We start from the raw sequence: 16,748 nt of genomic DNA on the forward strand, positions 1-16,748 counted from the left end.
ATGTTTCTTTTTAAAAAATTTTTTTTTTACTCGAGGTTTCGTACACCTGGGTGTGGACCTTTAGTACCATGTGCATTCTCAGGAATCTCCAGGCGATTTTATCTGGTCCAAGGTCAGCTTAAATTGTCCTGTTGGACGGGAAGCAACTTAATACTCGATCTTGTTACGAGTCATACTGTTCAAGCGAAAGTCCTTCAATATTGTATGTGCCCGCCTCGGGCTTTTTGGGACCCCACCTTCACTGAAAATTTTGGCGTGGACGGAGTATAAAAGATTTCAAATTTTGCAATGAAGACATAGTCAGGAACGACCCAGTCCAGATTAAACAGTTTAATCATGTTCACCAAGGTGGGTTCGAAAAGAAAATTTTTACTTTGACATAGTGAAAATTATTTGATACTAAATTTTGCGTCAGTAATTATTGAGTTATGTTAATATATCTTACATAAATGTTTGAAGTTATTTCAATATTTATATATTGATTATTGTGCAATATTTAGAAAAAAAGTAATTTATTATTTTTTAAAAACTTGTTTTTCGATTAATATTTTCGAGTTTGGCCGTTTTAATAGAGGAAAAAAATCTCGGTAATTTCCTGGTACCCGACAATTTGTCACCGCCATTCATAATTTTTCAACTGAATAATTTTTTATTAGATGCCGTTAAACAAAATTTTTAGTTATTATAAATTGAGGATTACTGACCGAAGAATGTAATTTTATACTATTACTTTCAATTTTCTAATTTAAAACTACTCCTACTTTTACACTCACATTATTAAAATTTTTAAGAACAAAATATGTGCTTCCCCCAATTTAGTAAAAAATCTAAAATAATCCCCCCCCCCTTTATCAGAATATTAAAAATACCAAATTTGCCATTAAATTTAAAAAAGAAAAAATCAGCCTCTTCCAATTCAGAAAAAAATCAAATTTCCTGCCTTCTTACTTGATAAAAATCTTAAAAACAAAAAATGTACCTTATTAAATTCACGAAAAATTGCAAAATCTAAATTTCCTCTATTCGAACTCAATAAAAATGATAAAATGAAGAAACGACCCTGAATACTGAATAATGGTTTTAAACCAAATGCCCCCCCCCCCCTTCAACTAGATAAAAATGCTGAAAAAATGGCCTCTTCCAATTCAGAAAAAATAACTAAGATTGTAGCCCTTACAAGTTTATCAAATCTTTAAATCATCGAAAATAAAATCCTTATGTGAAAAATTCCCTCTTTCAATTTAGACAAGATTGAAAATCAAAATTCTAAAAAAATTTAAATTAACAAACTCTTACCATTAATTAAAAAAATGTAAAAAGAAAATAATGGCCTCTTTAATTCAGACAAAATAAATAACCAAAAATACCTACGATCTAACTCACTAAAATTATTAAAAGTAAAAAATCACCCTGCTCCAATTCAGAAAATGACATTTTTCTTTCCTGAAGAAATAAATTAATACCTAAGACTTCATCTCTCCCAAGTTTATCATATCTTTAACTCATCAAAAAGAGAATCCTTAGAATCTAAAAATTTCATTCTTTCAATTCAGAAAAAAACTGAAAACCAGTATTGCTTCCCTTCCATCTCAATAAAATGGTTAAAAATAAAAAAATTTCCCTTTTCCAATTCTGAAAAAAAATTTAAACAAGTAATTCTTCTCCAGCACAAAAAAAATAATGGGAAGAAAAAAATGGCCACTTTAATTCTGAAAAGAAATAAATAACAAGAAATACCTACCTTCTAAAGCAAAAAAAGTATTTAAAATAAAAAATTAGGCTTCTCCAATTCAGAAAAACGAGATCTTCTAATTCTGAAAACAAAATAAATATCTAAAATGTAATCCCTTTTAAGTTTCTAAAATCTTTAAATCATCAAAAATTAAATTCTTAAAATATAAAAGTTCTTCTCTTCCAATTTAGAAATAATTGAAAACCAAAATTGTCTTCCTTCCATCTCGATAAGATAGTTAAAAATAAAAGAATCTCTTTTCGAATTCTGAAAAATTGGAAATAATAAATTTTCCCTCCAACAAAAAAAATGATCATGAGAAAAAATGGCCTCTTTAATGTAGGAGGGAAATTATTAAACAACATTTAATTCTTTCCAACTCAATAAAAGTTATAAAAACAAAAAAGGGCCGCCGAAAATTCAGAAAAAAAATTAATACAAAAATGTCCTCCTTTCCAATTCCATACGAGTACACATCTTAAAAATATAAAATGTCTTTAAATCAATTCAAAAGTAATACAAAATAAAATTTCTTTGATTCAAACTCAAAGAAAATGTTGAATATACAAAATTTTCCATCTTCAACACAATAAAAAATATAAACAACAAAAGACTTCTTCTTCTAATTCCGAATTTGGTACTTTGAAATTTTAACGATTCAAGGCTTTACATCTTGAAATAAATCAGTTTCAAATTGTTTAATTTATTATTACTCGTTTTAAATGAACAATCTGACATTACTTCTGAATTAAAGCAGTTCCATTTTGAACGCTAATTTCATAAATTGTTTAATTTTGAACTGATTCGGAATCGTCTAGTAAAACCAATCATTGTTACATTTTTACAGTTTAACATTTTTTATTATTTAAATCTACGAAACTGCATTAATTTTTTCTTTAAATTAAAGTTTACACTTAAAAATGAAGATCTGAAATAGACCATTTTTAAAGGATAAAATGTTTGAATCGCCATTACAAACAGATTTTTTTTTCATAATTGTACAAGTTAAGGAAAAAAAGGAAAAATTAAAGTGAATTTATTTTTCGTCCAACAACTGGCCAAATTCCCGGTAAAAAAATAGATTCACTTTTATTTTCCGTTTTTCCCGATTTTAAAAATTCCCGGTTGTTTTTTGATTTCTCAGTCCATGTTTTATTGTTATACACCTACATAGAAAGAGACTGTTTAAAACACTTCAAAAAGTACAGTAAAAAATTGTTATTAGTTATTAATTTTTGTATTACCAGATAAGAACTTTAAAGTCAAAATGAAATGACGTAATAATTTTTAAATTCACGATATACTAAAGCAAATGAAAATCCAGCTAGAAGTCTCTAAGAAACTTTAAAAGATAGAAATAAGTGAGGCTAATATTTCATTTATCGTATTATTTTTATTTCAGATCGCAATCGTCGCCTATTTTTTGGCTGCTGCCAATGCTGGTTTCATTGAGCAACCACAGGCATATTATCAGCCGACAGCGCTGACCTCGACTCAGGACAACATTTTACGAAGCCCAGGAAACCTGGCCCAGATCTCAACCCAGAGCAAATTCATCCAGACTCCCTTCTCCAGCAGCAGCAAATATCAGACCCAAGTGTCAAACCCATCTGTTGTCGCACATACTGCCCCCGTCTACGCTCAGACTTACGCGGCTGCCCCAATTGTAAAAAGTCTGCAACCAGCTGTTTACGCAGCTCCTCAATTCGCCCAAACCTACGCTGCTGCCCCAGTTGCTCATGCTGCCCCAATTGCCCAAGTCGGTCTTCTGGGCGTTAAATACTCTCCAGCCGTCGCTGTCTCCCACATGACCTATCAAAGCCCCTTCGGAGTCTACTCCTACTAAGTCTTCTATGTCGATAGCGGAATTTTATTTATCATAACTATTTAATAAATGTAAAATCTGTGAAATTGGTGTTTTTAATTATTTATTACACTGTTGTTCCCTAACAAGTCCTTTATTTAGAGTTTTTTTACGTTTCACGGCACAGTTGGGAAAAAATTGAAAAAATCTGATGACTGCCTGATTTTTGAAATAAACCTTCAATTTTTGTATAAATATACAAGCATGTCGAAAAAATTGGCCATTTCGTCTATTTGACGTTCCCGGTGAACGTCAATAATATTAACATGGTTAAAAACGCCTAAGTTTTATAGAGCAACATTAAAGATATTTCAAGATTATATAATTAAAAAAAAGTATAAATAAATTATTTTTTAAAAGAATTTTTTTACGATTTTCCATAATTTTACGTTTTTTTAAGTTTCATTGCAAGAAATTTGGGTAAAAACAATATAATGATGCAGAAATTTCTTCTTTAGATTATTATTGTTAATGTTGAAAAACAAATTTATATCAAAATTTGATAAATAAATGTATTAATCATTTATTTTTCGAAAGAAAAATTCATTTTTTTTCTATGTCATTTTGATTAATGAGGAAATTTAGTATAATTGTAGAAAAATTCATAATTTCTTAATTAATCTTGTTAGTTTTTTAAACAAATTTAATCTAAAAAATTAATTGTTCGGGCATTTGCCGGCAGAAAAATTCGCTTTTTTCAATAGCAGTCCTTTCAGTTGGAAACTTTATGACAATTTCAGCAACATACATAACTAGTTGATACATTTGAGGATTTTTGTACACAAATTTAATAAAAAAATTCATCGATAAGGCATTTGTTGAAACAAATATTTGTTTTTTTTCGATGACAACTTTTTAAATCAGAAACTACATGATAATTTCAGAGAAAATTCATAATTAATTAATCAATTTTATGATCTTTTAAAACAATTTTAATAAACAAATTCATTATGGAGGCATCTGTCGGCGGAGTTTTTTTTTCGATTTCAGACTTTTTAATTGAGATCTTCATAGTAAATTCAGGAACATCCATGATTAGTTGCTAAATTTTACGTCCATTCAAAAAGAATTTGACAAACATGTACATTATCCGAGCATCTGTCGGGGGAAAAATTGTTTTTTTTTTTAATGTCAGTCTTTAAAATTAGATACTTAATGATAATTTCATAAACACTCATACTTAGTTGATAAAATCTATTATTAATTTGTTTAAAAAATATAAATATATAAATATAAATGATAAATTTCTCTGAAATTATTATGAAGTTGCAATTAAAAAGACTGACATTGAAAAAAAGAATGTTTCCGTCGAAAGATGCCCCAATAATGAATTTGTTTATTAAAATTGTTTAAGACAGTGAAAAAATGGATCAAGAAGTTATTGATTTTTTCTAAAATTATCATGAGGTTCCTAATAAAAAAATGATCAACGAACAAAACGAAAGTCTTCTTTTGAAAAATGCCTTATTGATGCATTTTTTTATTAAATTTGTTTAAAAAATCATGAAATATATCAACTAGTTATAAATGTTGTTCAAATAATAAGATAATTAATTTGTTTCTCGTATTGGTTTAAAAAAAATCATAAGATTATTCAAAAAGTGATGAAGCTTTCTTAAATTACCATAAAGTTCATATTAAAAATAATGACATGGAAAAAACGATTTTTTCTGTCGAAAAATGGCTAATTAATGCCTTTTTTATTACATTTGTTTATAATGCTAACAATTATAATTTCAAGGAGAAATTTCTCTATCTTAATATTTTTTTAATACATATTTCTTGCAATATAACTTTAAAACCCGTAAAATTATGGAAACACGTAAAAAAAGTCTTTCAACAAATAATTTGTTCATAATTTTTTTTCTTTTTTATATGATATAGAAATATCTTTAACTAATGTTACTTTATAAAACTTAAGCAATTTCAACTATTTTCATGTTATTAACAAGCAACCGGAACGTTAAATAGGAAAAATGGCCATTTTTTTCGTCATATTTGTTTATTTATAAAAAATTGAAAGCCTAAATTAAAAATAGGCTCGACAACTCTCTTTAAAATCTTATGAGCTTTTTTCCAATTTTTTTGTCTAAATCGGGCTCTGTGTAGAGATGCAAATATTTGGGAACTAAAAACGATAATCTATGAGCGACTGTGAAAATAGTTGAATCATGTATTATGCTTTATATTCTTTATATTTCTTTCCTAATCAAAATAATGAAATAACAGCATTTTTTTAATAAACTCATAAATGATTAAAAAATGACTTGTAGTAACATTCGTTATTTTATTAAGAAATACCACTTCTTGAAAAAAAGTCAAAAATAATTTTTAACGAAGTATGTGTTCGTAAAAAAAATATTTTCCCAGTACTTTATTATTTCGGTTTGTAAAGAAATAAAGTGTTTTAAAAAACTTTAAATTAATACATAAATATACTTAAATAAAAATATTTCTTTTATATATAATCAAACGCTAGTTTAATACAAGTATTTTAAATAATAAAGCAAATTGTTATGGAACTTATAACGTAACAACAATCATGGCAATATGGCCGCTGACATGCGAGCACGCGCGATCTCGTTGTCTGTTCATCATCGTTATATTCTGTGTTCTTGTGTGACTATTAGCGTTGTATCGGTAATAGTGATCTGTGAGCAGTGCCTTGTTCTTTATCAGAGATGACTAGTTTCATGGATTATTATAGTCTCTGAGATAATGAGTTTTTTCTCTTGACTTGCTACGAGCTTTCATTGTCCTTTGGCTTTAATTAATTGGGTGTGTTTGCTTCTCCTAACTTCTAGTTACTTATATAGTGGAACCTAGTTTCATTTAACATTATCGCTAAGACAGTTGGCTACATAACATTATCGATCGCTCAGAACTGTGTGTCTATAAATAAAATCAGCTGTGAAAATGGCTGTAAACAATAACACTCGCAATGAAAACCTGCTTGATGCTAACAACTTCTGTGCTTATGGGAAATGCAAGCAACAGATTAATCTTGATGATGGATTCGTTGAATGCAAGGGATGCCCTTCCCGCTGTGACAATGTGTGTGCTTCAAAGATTAGATGCAGCGCTGATGGCATTTTTCAACGTTGCTGCGGTTCTAGATCAAACTTTCCGACTGACGATGATAGAGGAAGTTCGATAACTATTGGTCCTAACAAACTTCAATCTATGCTTGATGATCTAAAAATGTTATGAAGACAGAATACAAAAAGAGTCACACAGAACTAAAAAGTGATTTTGAGAAAACGCGTATCTATGTTGACAAGCTTTCTTCTAAAATTGAAAATGTCTCTTCTACGGTATCTTAAATGGATATACATTTGACAGAACTTGAAAATAAAGTTTGTGAAAATACTACTTCTGTTGACAGAAGGATTAATAAAGTTAAAGAAAAGATAAATAAAATCGAATCCAGCCAACACCATGATCTCTCAAACCAAGTGGATTCCTGCATTTAGGAAATTAGCCTCCGTAATGCACGTGCGAAAAATATTTTAATATTTAACTTACACCGAAATTGAGACTGAAGGGGATGTCTCTCCTTCAAGCAGTGATAGCATTCAGTTCATTGACGTGCTTAAACCAATTAACCCATCTATATCAATTTCCCCTAACACTATTTGTGTCTTTCGCATTGGACAGCGATCCCAGGCCCTAGCACGTCCTGTCAAGATCATATTTCGGTCAGAAGTAGATGCCTCATTAATGATTCAAGTATATGTCATGATAAATAAAAAAACTCGATTCCGGATGCAATAAAGGAATATCGAACTTCCCGAGATAAAACATTGATGCAACAACGCAATTTCAAGGAGCAGAAGAGGATACTAGACAAACATCTTGCCAGAGGAGAGAAGGATCTCCGGATAACTTACAGAAACGACGTCCCCGTAACAGTTCCTGCCAAGAAAACTCAGCAAATGACACTCTAACGCCATCTGTTCCATCTGTAAGGTTATATTACCAGAATGTTAGAGGTGTAATAGTAACCCGTGAGAAAAAAGTTTGCACGGCTCAAGCATGGGAAGACACTTGGAAATATCTGGCTAAAGCATGGGTCACGGTTGAATGGCAGCATGGTGCAAGTCTTGATCCTGTCCGTTTCCCATGCTTAGGACACGCTAACAACAAATAAATATTCTTAAGAATGTGTAAGTGTCAGAGAAAATGAGCTTGCATTAAAAATGAAAAACTTAGGTTTGCCAAAAGCCGACACGTCTCTAAATGGTAAGTTGATTATCCGGATGCACTGGGTTGCATACCAGGTAGTTTAGCACGTATTCTACGAGAACTTAAAAAAATTCTAATTGTGGCAATTGCCAAAATAACTACTATTAGTGAGTCGACGATCCGGATGCACCAGATTGAGCACCAGGTAGTATAATGCGTATTCTACGAGAACTCTTAAAACATTTAGATTTTGTGAATGATGAAAACAATTCCAAATGGTGAGTCGACGACCCGGGTGCACCAGGTCGCACCCCAGGTATCTTAGCACGTATTTTACGAGAACTTTTTAAAAATTTAGATTGTTTCAGTAGCCAAAATTACTAAAAATTGTGAGTCAACGATCCGGGTGAACCAGGTCGAGCACAAGGTAGTTTAATACTATTCTACGAGAACTTTTTACAAATTTAAATTTGGTGAATGATAAAAACAATTCCAAATCGTGAGTCGACTACCCCGGTGTACCAGGTCGCACCCCAGGTATCTTAGCACGTATTCTACGAGAACTTTTTCAAATTTTAGATTGTTACAGTAACCAAAATAACTAAAAATTATGATTCGACGATCCGGGTGCAATAGGTCGAGAACCATGCAGTTTTGTACGTATTAGACGAGAATATTTAAAAAATGTATACTTTTTGAATAATGAAAACGGTTCTAAATGGTTAGTCGATGACCCGGGTGCACCAGGTCGCGTCCCAGGTATTTTAGCACGTATCCTACAAGAAGTTTTTTAAAATTTAGATTGTTTTAACAGCTAAAATAACTAAAAAATGTGAGTCGACGAACCAAGTGCACTAGGTCGAACACCATGTAGTTGAATACATATTCGACGCAAACATTTTAAAAATTTATACTTTCTGCATAATGAAAACAGTTCTACATTGTCAGTCGAAGACCTGGGTGCACCAGATCGCGCCCCAGGTATCTTAGAACGTAGTCTACAAAAACTTTTTCTAAATTTAGATTAATTTAATAGCAAAAATGACTAAAAATTGTAAGTCGATGATACGGGTACACCAGGTCGATCAGAAGGTAGTTTAATACTATTCTACGAAAACATTTGACAAATTTAAAGTTTGTGAATAATGAAAAAAAATTGAAATGATTAGTCGACGACCAGGGTGCACTAGGTCACGCCCCAGCTCGACTCTAAATTTCAGTCATTTTGGCTGTTGGAATAATCTAACTTTTCAAAAATGTCTCGTAGAATACGTCCTAAACTACCTGAGGTGCGACCTGGTTCACCAAGGTCGCCGACTCACTATTTGGAATTGTTTTCATTATTCACAAAATTTAAATTTTTAAAAAGTTCTCTCAGAATACGCATTATACTGCCTGGTGCTCGATCTGGTGCACCCGGATACTCAACACACAATTTTTAGTAATTTTAGCTGTTGAAACTATCTAAATTTTGAAAGAGTTCTCGTAGCATACGTACTACGCTACCTGGGGCGCAACCTGGTTTACCCGGGTCGTCGACACACAATTTTTAGTAATTTTGCTGTTGAAACAATCTCAATTTTGAAAAAGTTCTCGTAGATTACGTGATAAGATACCTAGTGCGCGACTAGATTCACACGGATCGTCGACTTACTAGTGGTAGTTATTTTGGCAATTGGCACAATTTAAATTCTTAAAAAGTTCTCGTAGAATATATGCTACAGTACCTGGTGCACGAACCGGTGCACCCGAGTAGCGAACTTACCATTTAGAGACGTGTCAGCTATTGGCAAACCTAATATTTTAATTTTTAATTCAGGCTAATTTTCTCTGACACTTACATGTTCTTAAGAATATTCATTTGTGCTTAACGTGTCCTAAGCATGGGAAACGGACAGGAGCGAGGCTTGCGCCATACTGCCATTGAGCCGTAAACCATGCTTCAGCCAGATATTTCCAAGTGTTTTGCCATGCTTGAGCCATGCAAACTTTTTTCGCGCGGGAAGCTGCTACATTTAACAAAGTCTCCTGATATTTATGATTACGACATTATTGCCTTCACAGAAACTTGGCTAAAACTGTCTATTAACAGCGCTGAGGTGTTTGATTCGAATGTATTTCAGGTTTTTAGGGATGACCGAGTAGATAAGACTGGTGGTGGTGTCCTTCTTTCAATTAAAAATATATGGAACTGCGTAAAAATTATTCTTTCTGCTGTAATTCAAGCAGCGCCTTTAATTAATAAGGACTAGCTCTGGTCCGCGAAATTTCTGACCATAAGATTATTATTAGGGGGGACTTTAATATTCCCAACTTTAAAAATCATTTTACTAATATCAAGACTGATATAAAAGCAGCTTTATTCAACTATTTTTGTGAATACTTTGAGTTAAAACAATTTAATTCAATTGAAATTTGTAAATAATCGTTATCTTGATTTAGTTTTTTCAAACTGTGAAGTCGGAATTAATAAAGTTACTGCTCCTATCCTACCAGAGGATATGTACCATCTACCATTAAGCGTATAGCTTTATTTAAATATAAAAAATAAGAATTCCTCACCAAAATTTGTCGATAACTCCAAATTCTCAAGGTATAATTTTAAAAGAGCTGATTTCAATTCAGTTTATATGAGTCTAAACAACAATGATTGGTCATCTCTATGGGTTTCTGATATGCCCCAGAAGGCAGTTTCTTCTATTTATATACAAGTTTATGATGTAATTGACAAAACTGTTCCATTATTCGTAGAGCGTTTTCCATCATGGTACACCTATGATATAATAACTCATATTAAATTGAAAAATAAATTTAAAGCTAAACATGACTCTACGCATAACCCTTACTATCTAGTTATTTTCAAAGAGTTACGTGCTAGTATTAAAAAACGTATTGAAGTTGCATTTGCTGGTTTTACGCAGAAAGCAGAGATAAACGTAGTCTGAGAACCATCTTCATTTTGGTCGTATTTCAATAGATCAAACCCTGTTGATAGAATACCAGGTGTGATAAGCTTTAATGATATCGAATATACAGCTCCTCAGGAAATAGTACAAACTTTTGCTGACTACTTTAGTAGTGTTTTTACTAAGTCTACTGTTCCTACGTTGCTACTAGATGAGGCGTATCAGCGACGAATGGGTGACAATATTCAATTTTCCGAAAGTACTGTGTCAAAAGCAATGCAAAAGTTACCAAGTAAAATTAATGCTGGGCCTGATATGATTCCTGCTTTTGTAGTTAGGGATTGTGAATTTGTATTTACCCCAATTCTTACAAAAATCTTTAATCTAACATTGGAAAGTGGTATATATCATAAGGAATGGAAAAAAGCTAGTGTCTGTCCTGTATTTAAAAAAGGACTGAAATCTGAAGTTACTAACTATATGCCTATTACTATCCTAAATACGTTTTCTAAAGTTTTTGAAGTATGCCTGCACGATATTATATATACCCTTATTGCAAAAAATATATCAGCATTTCAGCATTGCTTTATTCCCCGGAGATCTACCATTTCCAATCTAATTGTATTTACGCAGAATATAAAGGACTTCCTTGTCCAGTATGATCAGGTTGATGTTATTTTCACAGATATTTCTAAAGCTTTTGATAAATTTACCATGCTCTATTACTTGATAAGCTTCGTAAAATGGAAATGCCCGACAAGCTCTTGCTCCTTAGAACATCGTATTTTACTCATAGGCATCATATGGTTCAATATGGCGGTTATTCCTCTCTTCCGTTTGTGCTTTCATCCGGGGTTCCTGAAGGTTCCAATTTCAATATATATAATTTTGCAAACAAAGTCATGTTATTTAATAAGAATATTTATTTATTTTACTTGTCTCTAGAAATTTTTTTACATATTTTGCATGCATTTTTTGAACACACGAACACAATGTAAAAGCCTACCTGCGTGCTCACATGTTTATATATCTATTACTGTAAATTGTACGTATTTGTAGCCCTCTAATTGGTTCTTTGAACTGTTGTGTTTTCTTATTTCTGAAATAAATAAATAAACAGATATACAGGGTGTCACAAAAGGTGCGGAACAGGTTCCGTAGTTTCTTAGGAGAGCTACATATTTTTCACAAAGGTTAAGGTCATTCCCGCAGTAACTTTTAACAAGGAATCTGATGGTGACCTTAGTTTTGACCTTGAGGATGATCTTCATGGTTTTATGAAGGTCAATTTTTTTATAGAAGCGCCCCTTTTTGACACCGGAAACGAAATAACGGCAAATTTTACATTCAAATATGCACTCAGGTCATATGTTATGGATGACCTTAAAGTTCACCTTATAGCTCTCAGAATTCAGAACCTTGCGTTAAATCCCGATTATAGCGCTGCTATGCAAAAACCTGAAAACTTAGCCCTTTAACTCAAAACGCCTTGCTTGAACGTCTAGCGCAAAAACCATTAGGTACAAAGATTTCATTTTTTAAATTGAAATGTGTTTTAAGTGTCTAATTCGAGAAAAAATACCCAGAACTCTTAGGGAAATGCTGATTATATCGTTGCTATGCCAAAACCTGAAAGCTTAGCTCTTTTGACTCAAACCACCTTGTTTGAACGTCTAGCGCAAAAACCATTTGTCAAGAAAAAGAATGTTCTGCAAACAGTTATATTTTCAAGCAAAAAAATGAACCTTTAACAAAAAAGTTACTTTTTAACCTCATAAATTAGTAGAATTTTTAACAATCTGCATGACTTTTGAAGCAAAATAGAGGAATTCTTAACAAAAAATATAAGATTTCTTATTATTTCAAGGTCCAATAAATTGTTGAATTTTCAAGTCAAAAGGATAAATATTCTACATAGCAGTTGAATTATTCAAACCGAAAATATGAATTATCAACAGAAAAATTACATATCCGCCAAATAGTTGAACTTTTTCTACCGAATAGTGTGATAAATCACTTATAGTGTGAAATAGTGTGATGAAAAAGTGTGATGTCAAATTTCCGACAATTCTAATACTTTCTCAATCATAAATAATGAGAATGTAAAAATAAAATTTTCAAGTAAGGATTCATCCATAAACTACTTTACCACTTTAGGGGGCGGGGGTCCCAGTCAAAGTAATTAAGAGAAATTCGTTGAAGATTAATCTTTTTGTTTAGAATTCTATGTTTTTAGTTGAAAGTTCAACTTTTTGTTTGATACTTCTTGAATTCTATTGAAAGATCGTCTTTCTTGGTAGTAAATTAATCTTTTTGTTTAAGAATTCTTCTTTTTTAGTTGAAATTTCAACAAAATATGTGAATTTTTAACCAAAATAGATGAATTGTTAACGAGAAGTACAATAGTTAATATTATTTCAACCAAAAAGACTTATTTGGAATAAAAAAAAATCTGCCTGCTACGTCGTTTTTCCACACTTTTTTTTTATTTTACTTTTTTCAACGTTATTTTTCACGAATAAAACAAAAAGTACGCGTCCTATCAAGAAGTGATTCTTAACGACATTGTAGATCTTTTTTGGGATAACCATTTTTGTTAATTCATCTTTTTTTTGTATCCTACATAGTTTGTCCACAAAATGGAATTTTTTATTTTCCATTATTTTTTGTGCAATCAAAATTTGAATTTTCGATTTTTGAAGAAAATCCAAAAATTGGTTATGATAATCTTGTAGGGATTTCAAAAAGAAATGTTTTTCTTTTTTGACTTTTTATTATATCGTGCGTTTTTCGGTTTCAAATTTTGATTTTCGGTTGATTAAAAAAATTTTGAAAACGCTATAACTCTGGGAATTTTTTTTTTATCAAAAAGTCATGAGGATAAATTGTTTCTTCTTTTCAATACTATAAGTATCCGTACATAGAATTTTCAAATTCAGAAAGAAATGGTCTCAAAAATTTTCAAAATGCGCTCACTTTTTAAATTTTTATCAAAAATGGCTGGTGAACGAACTCGTCCTTTCTTTTAAGACCTACAAAAAGTGTGCCAAAGATGGATTTGATTCGTTCATATTTTCGAGAGTTATCGTGTTTACGGACGGCCGGACGGACGGACAGACTGACTGACAGACGCCATCGTGAAAACCTGATTTTCGGATTCAGGGGGTCTCGAAACGGGGAGATCCGTTGAAAAAGTGTGATGTCAAATTTCCGACAATTCTAATACTTTCTTAATCATAAATAATGAGAATGTAAAAATAAAATTTTCAAGTAAGGATTCATCCATAAACTACTTTACCATTTTAGGGGGCGGGGGTCCCAGTCAAAGTAATTAAGAGAAATTCGTTGAAGATTAATCTTTTTGTTTAGAATTTTATGTTTTTAGTTGAAAGTTCAACGTTTTGTTTGATAATTCTTGAATATCTATTAAAAGATCGTCTTTCTTGGTAGTAAATTAATCTTTTTGTTTAAGAATTCTTCTGTTTTAGTTGAAATTTCAACTTTTTGGTTCAGAATTCTTGAATTTGGTTAAAAATTCGTCTTTCATTGCAGAATTTTTTTTTTAAGTCATCTTTTTTAGTTAAAAATTTTACTTTTTGGTTGAGAATTCTTAAATTCTATTGAAAATTCGTTTTTTTTTGTAGTAAATGAATCTTTTTACATTCTCATCATTTATGATTGAGAAAGTATTAGAATGGTCTGAAATTTGACACCACTGTTTTTTAACGGATCTCCACGTTTCGAGACCCCCTGAATCCGCAAATCAGGTTTTTACGATGACGTATGTATGTATGTCTGTCTGTTCGTCCGGCCATCGGCCCGTAAACACGATAAGTCTGTAAAAATGACCGGATCAAATCCATCTTTGGCACACTTTTTCAGACCCAAAAAGAAAGAATGAGTTCGTTAAACAGCCATTTTTGATCAAAATTGAAGAAGTGAGCACATTTTGAAAATGTTTGAGACGATTTTTTTCTGAATTTGAAAAGTCTATGTACGGAGATTTATAGAATTAAAAAGGACAAACAATTTATCCCAATTACCTTTTTGATAAAAAGAAAATTCTCAGAGTTATAGTATTTTAAAAAAATGTTAAATTAACCGAAAATTAAAATTTTAAGCCAAAAGAAGGCACGATATAAAAAAGCCAAAAGAAGAAAAACATTGTTTTTGGAAAGCCCTACAAGATTATCATAACAAATTTTTATATTTTCTTGGAAAATCGAAAATTCCAATTTTGATTGCACCAAAAGTAATGAAAAATCAAAAATTCCATTTTGTGGTGAAACTATGTAGGATACGAAAAAAGATAAATTAACCAAAATAGTTATCCCAAAAAAGATCTGCAACTTCGTTAATAATCACTTCTTGATAGGACGCGTACTATTTGTTTTATTCGTATAAAAATAACATTAAAAAAAATGAAAATGTTTGAAAAAACGACAAAAGTTTCGAGAAAAAAGGATTCAACAAGACCTGTTTAAAAATGTCTTGTCGAAAATCGAGCGCGCAGCGCGAGTGTCGCGATGATCAAGTTTTATTCAAGCATTACAAATGCAAAGAATAAATATCCGAGCGCGAAACGCGCAACGAGACTGTGCTCGAGTAACGGGCAGATTTTTGTTAAAACATTCATCTTTCTTAGTTTAAAATTCAACTTTTTGCTTAACAATTTTGTAAAAAATTCTTTTTTTTTTTGGTAGAAAATTAATCCTTTTGTTTAAAAAGTCATATTTTTGGTTAAAAGATTCACCAACTAGATTTTAAAGTTGAACTACTTCTTAAAAAATTAAACAACATTTTTTATTCTTTCTTTCATAAGAATTCGACTTTTTGGCTATAATTCTTAAATTTTATTGACAATTCGTCTTCTCTGGTAGTAAATTAACCTTTGTGTTAAAAAATTCATATTTTTCAGATGAAAATTCCACTTTTTTGTTGAGAACTCTTCAATTTTGTTAAAATGTCGTCATTTTCGATTGTAAATTATTATTATTTTTTAAATCCATGTTTTTGATTCAAAATTGAAAAACTTGTTTTTACAGTTAAACTACTTTCTTAAAAATTTAAAACATTCATTTTTTCTTAAAAATTAATCTTTTTGGTTGAGACTTATTGAATTTTATTGAAATTTCTTCTTCTTTTGTGGTAAATAAATTTTTTGTTTAAAAATTTATCTTTATTTGTTGAAAATTCATCTTTTTGTTTAAAAATTCTTGAATTGTTTTGAAAATTCGTTATTTTTCGGAAAAAATTAATCTTTTTCTTTGAAAAGTCATATTTTTGGTTCAAAAGTAAACAACTAGGTTTTGTAGTTGAACTATATTCTTAAAAATTCATTTTTTGATTTTGTTGAAAATTATTTTTGTTGTTGTTGAAAAATTATTTTGGTAATTAAAAATTCATCTATTCTATTTTTGGTCGAAATAGAATCTTTTTAAAGGGACAATTAAAATTTTTATTAAAGTTGAATTATTTCGTTAAAAATTCATTTTTTTAGTTGAAAATTAATCTAGTTTAGTTGAAAATTTAACTTTTGGATTAAAAGTTTTTATCTTTTGTTGGAAATTCATCTATTTTGGTATAAAATTAACTTAATCATAAAAATTTCATATTTGGATTTGATTAATCAACTGTTTTATATATAAATATCGTCATTTTGTCTTTAAAGTTCCACAATTTAGTTAAAAAATCAACTGCTGGGTGGAAACCTAATTTTTTTTCATAATTTAATTTTTTTAATTAAAAGTTTAACTATTCCATTTTTCGTTAAAAATTTACCTTTCTTAGTTTAAAAATTCAATAATACCCAAATTAACTGTCACATAAATTAGACAAGTTTCAATGAAATTCAACTTTCACTTAAATTTCAATTCACCTCTGTAAATCACTTATTTTTATTGTTGGTTTATTACTGAAATTTACAATTCAAACACAGGGTCACGTATACGATATAGGGATATTAGCAACTTGACTCTCTATAAACAGAAATAAAATCAGTATAAACTTAAAATTGGGTTTCACCTAAATGCTACGTTACTTCTTTTTTGTGTGGGGAGCC

The 16,748-nt window shown here is 30.6% G+C and overlaps 1 protein-coding gene across 1 annotated transcript; it reads left to right on the forward strand.

Annotated features, from left to right (window-relative positions):
• The first annotated feature begins 336 nt into the window (after positions 1-336).
• Positions 337-3,578, forward strand: LOC117182265 (cuticle protein 76-like). The gene is made up of 2 exons (XM_033375377.1): positions 337-348; positions 3,135-3,578. Exons 1-2 carry the CDS (start codon positions 337-339, stop codon positions 3,576-3,578), a joined length of 456 nt encoding a protein of 151 aa, XP_033231268.1.
• The last annotated feature ends 13,170 nt before the right edge of the window (positions 3,579-16,748 follow it).

The sequence above is a fragment of the Belonocnema kinseyi genome, chromosome 10 (genome assembly GCF_010883055.1).
Source record: "Belonocnema kinseyi isolate 2016_QV_RU_SX_M_011 chromosome 10, B_treatae_v1, whole genome shotgun sequence".
NCBI lineage: Eukaryota > Metazoa > Arthropoda > Insecta > Hymenoptera > Cynipidae > Belonocnema > Belonocnema kinseyi.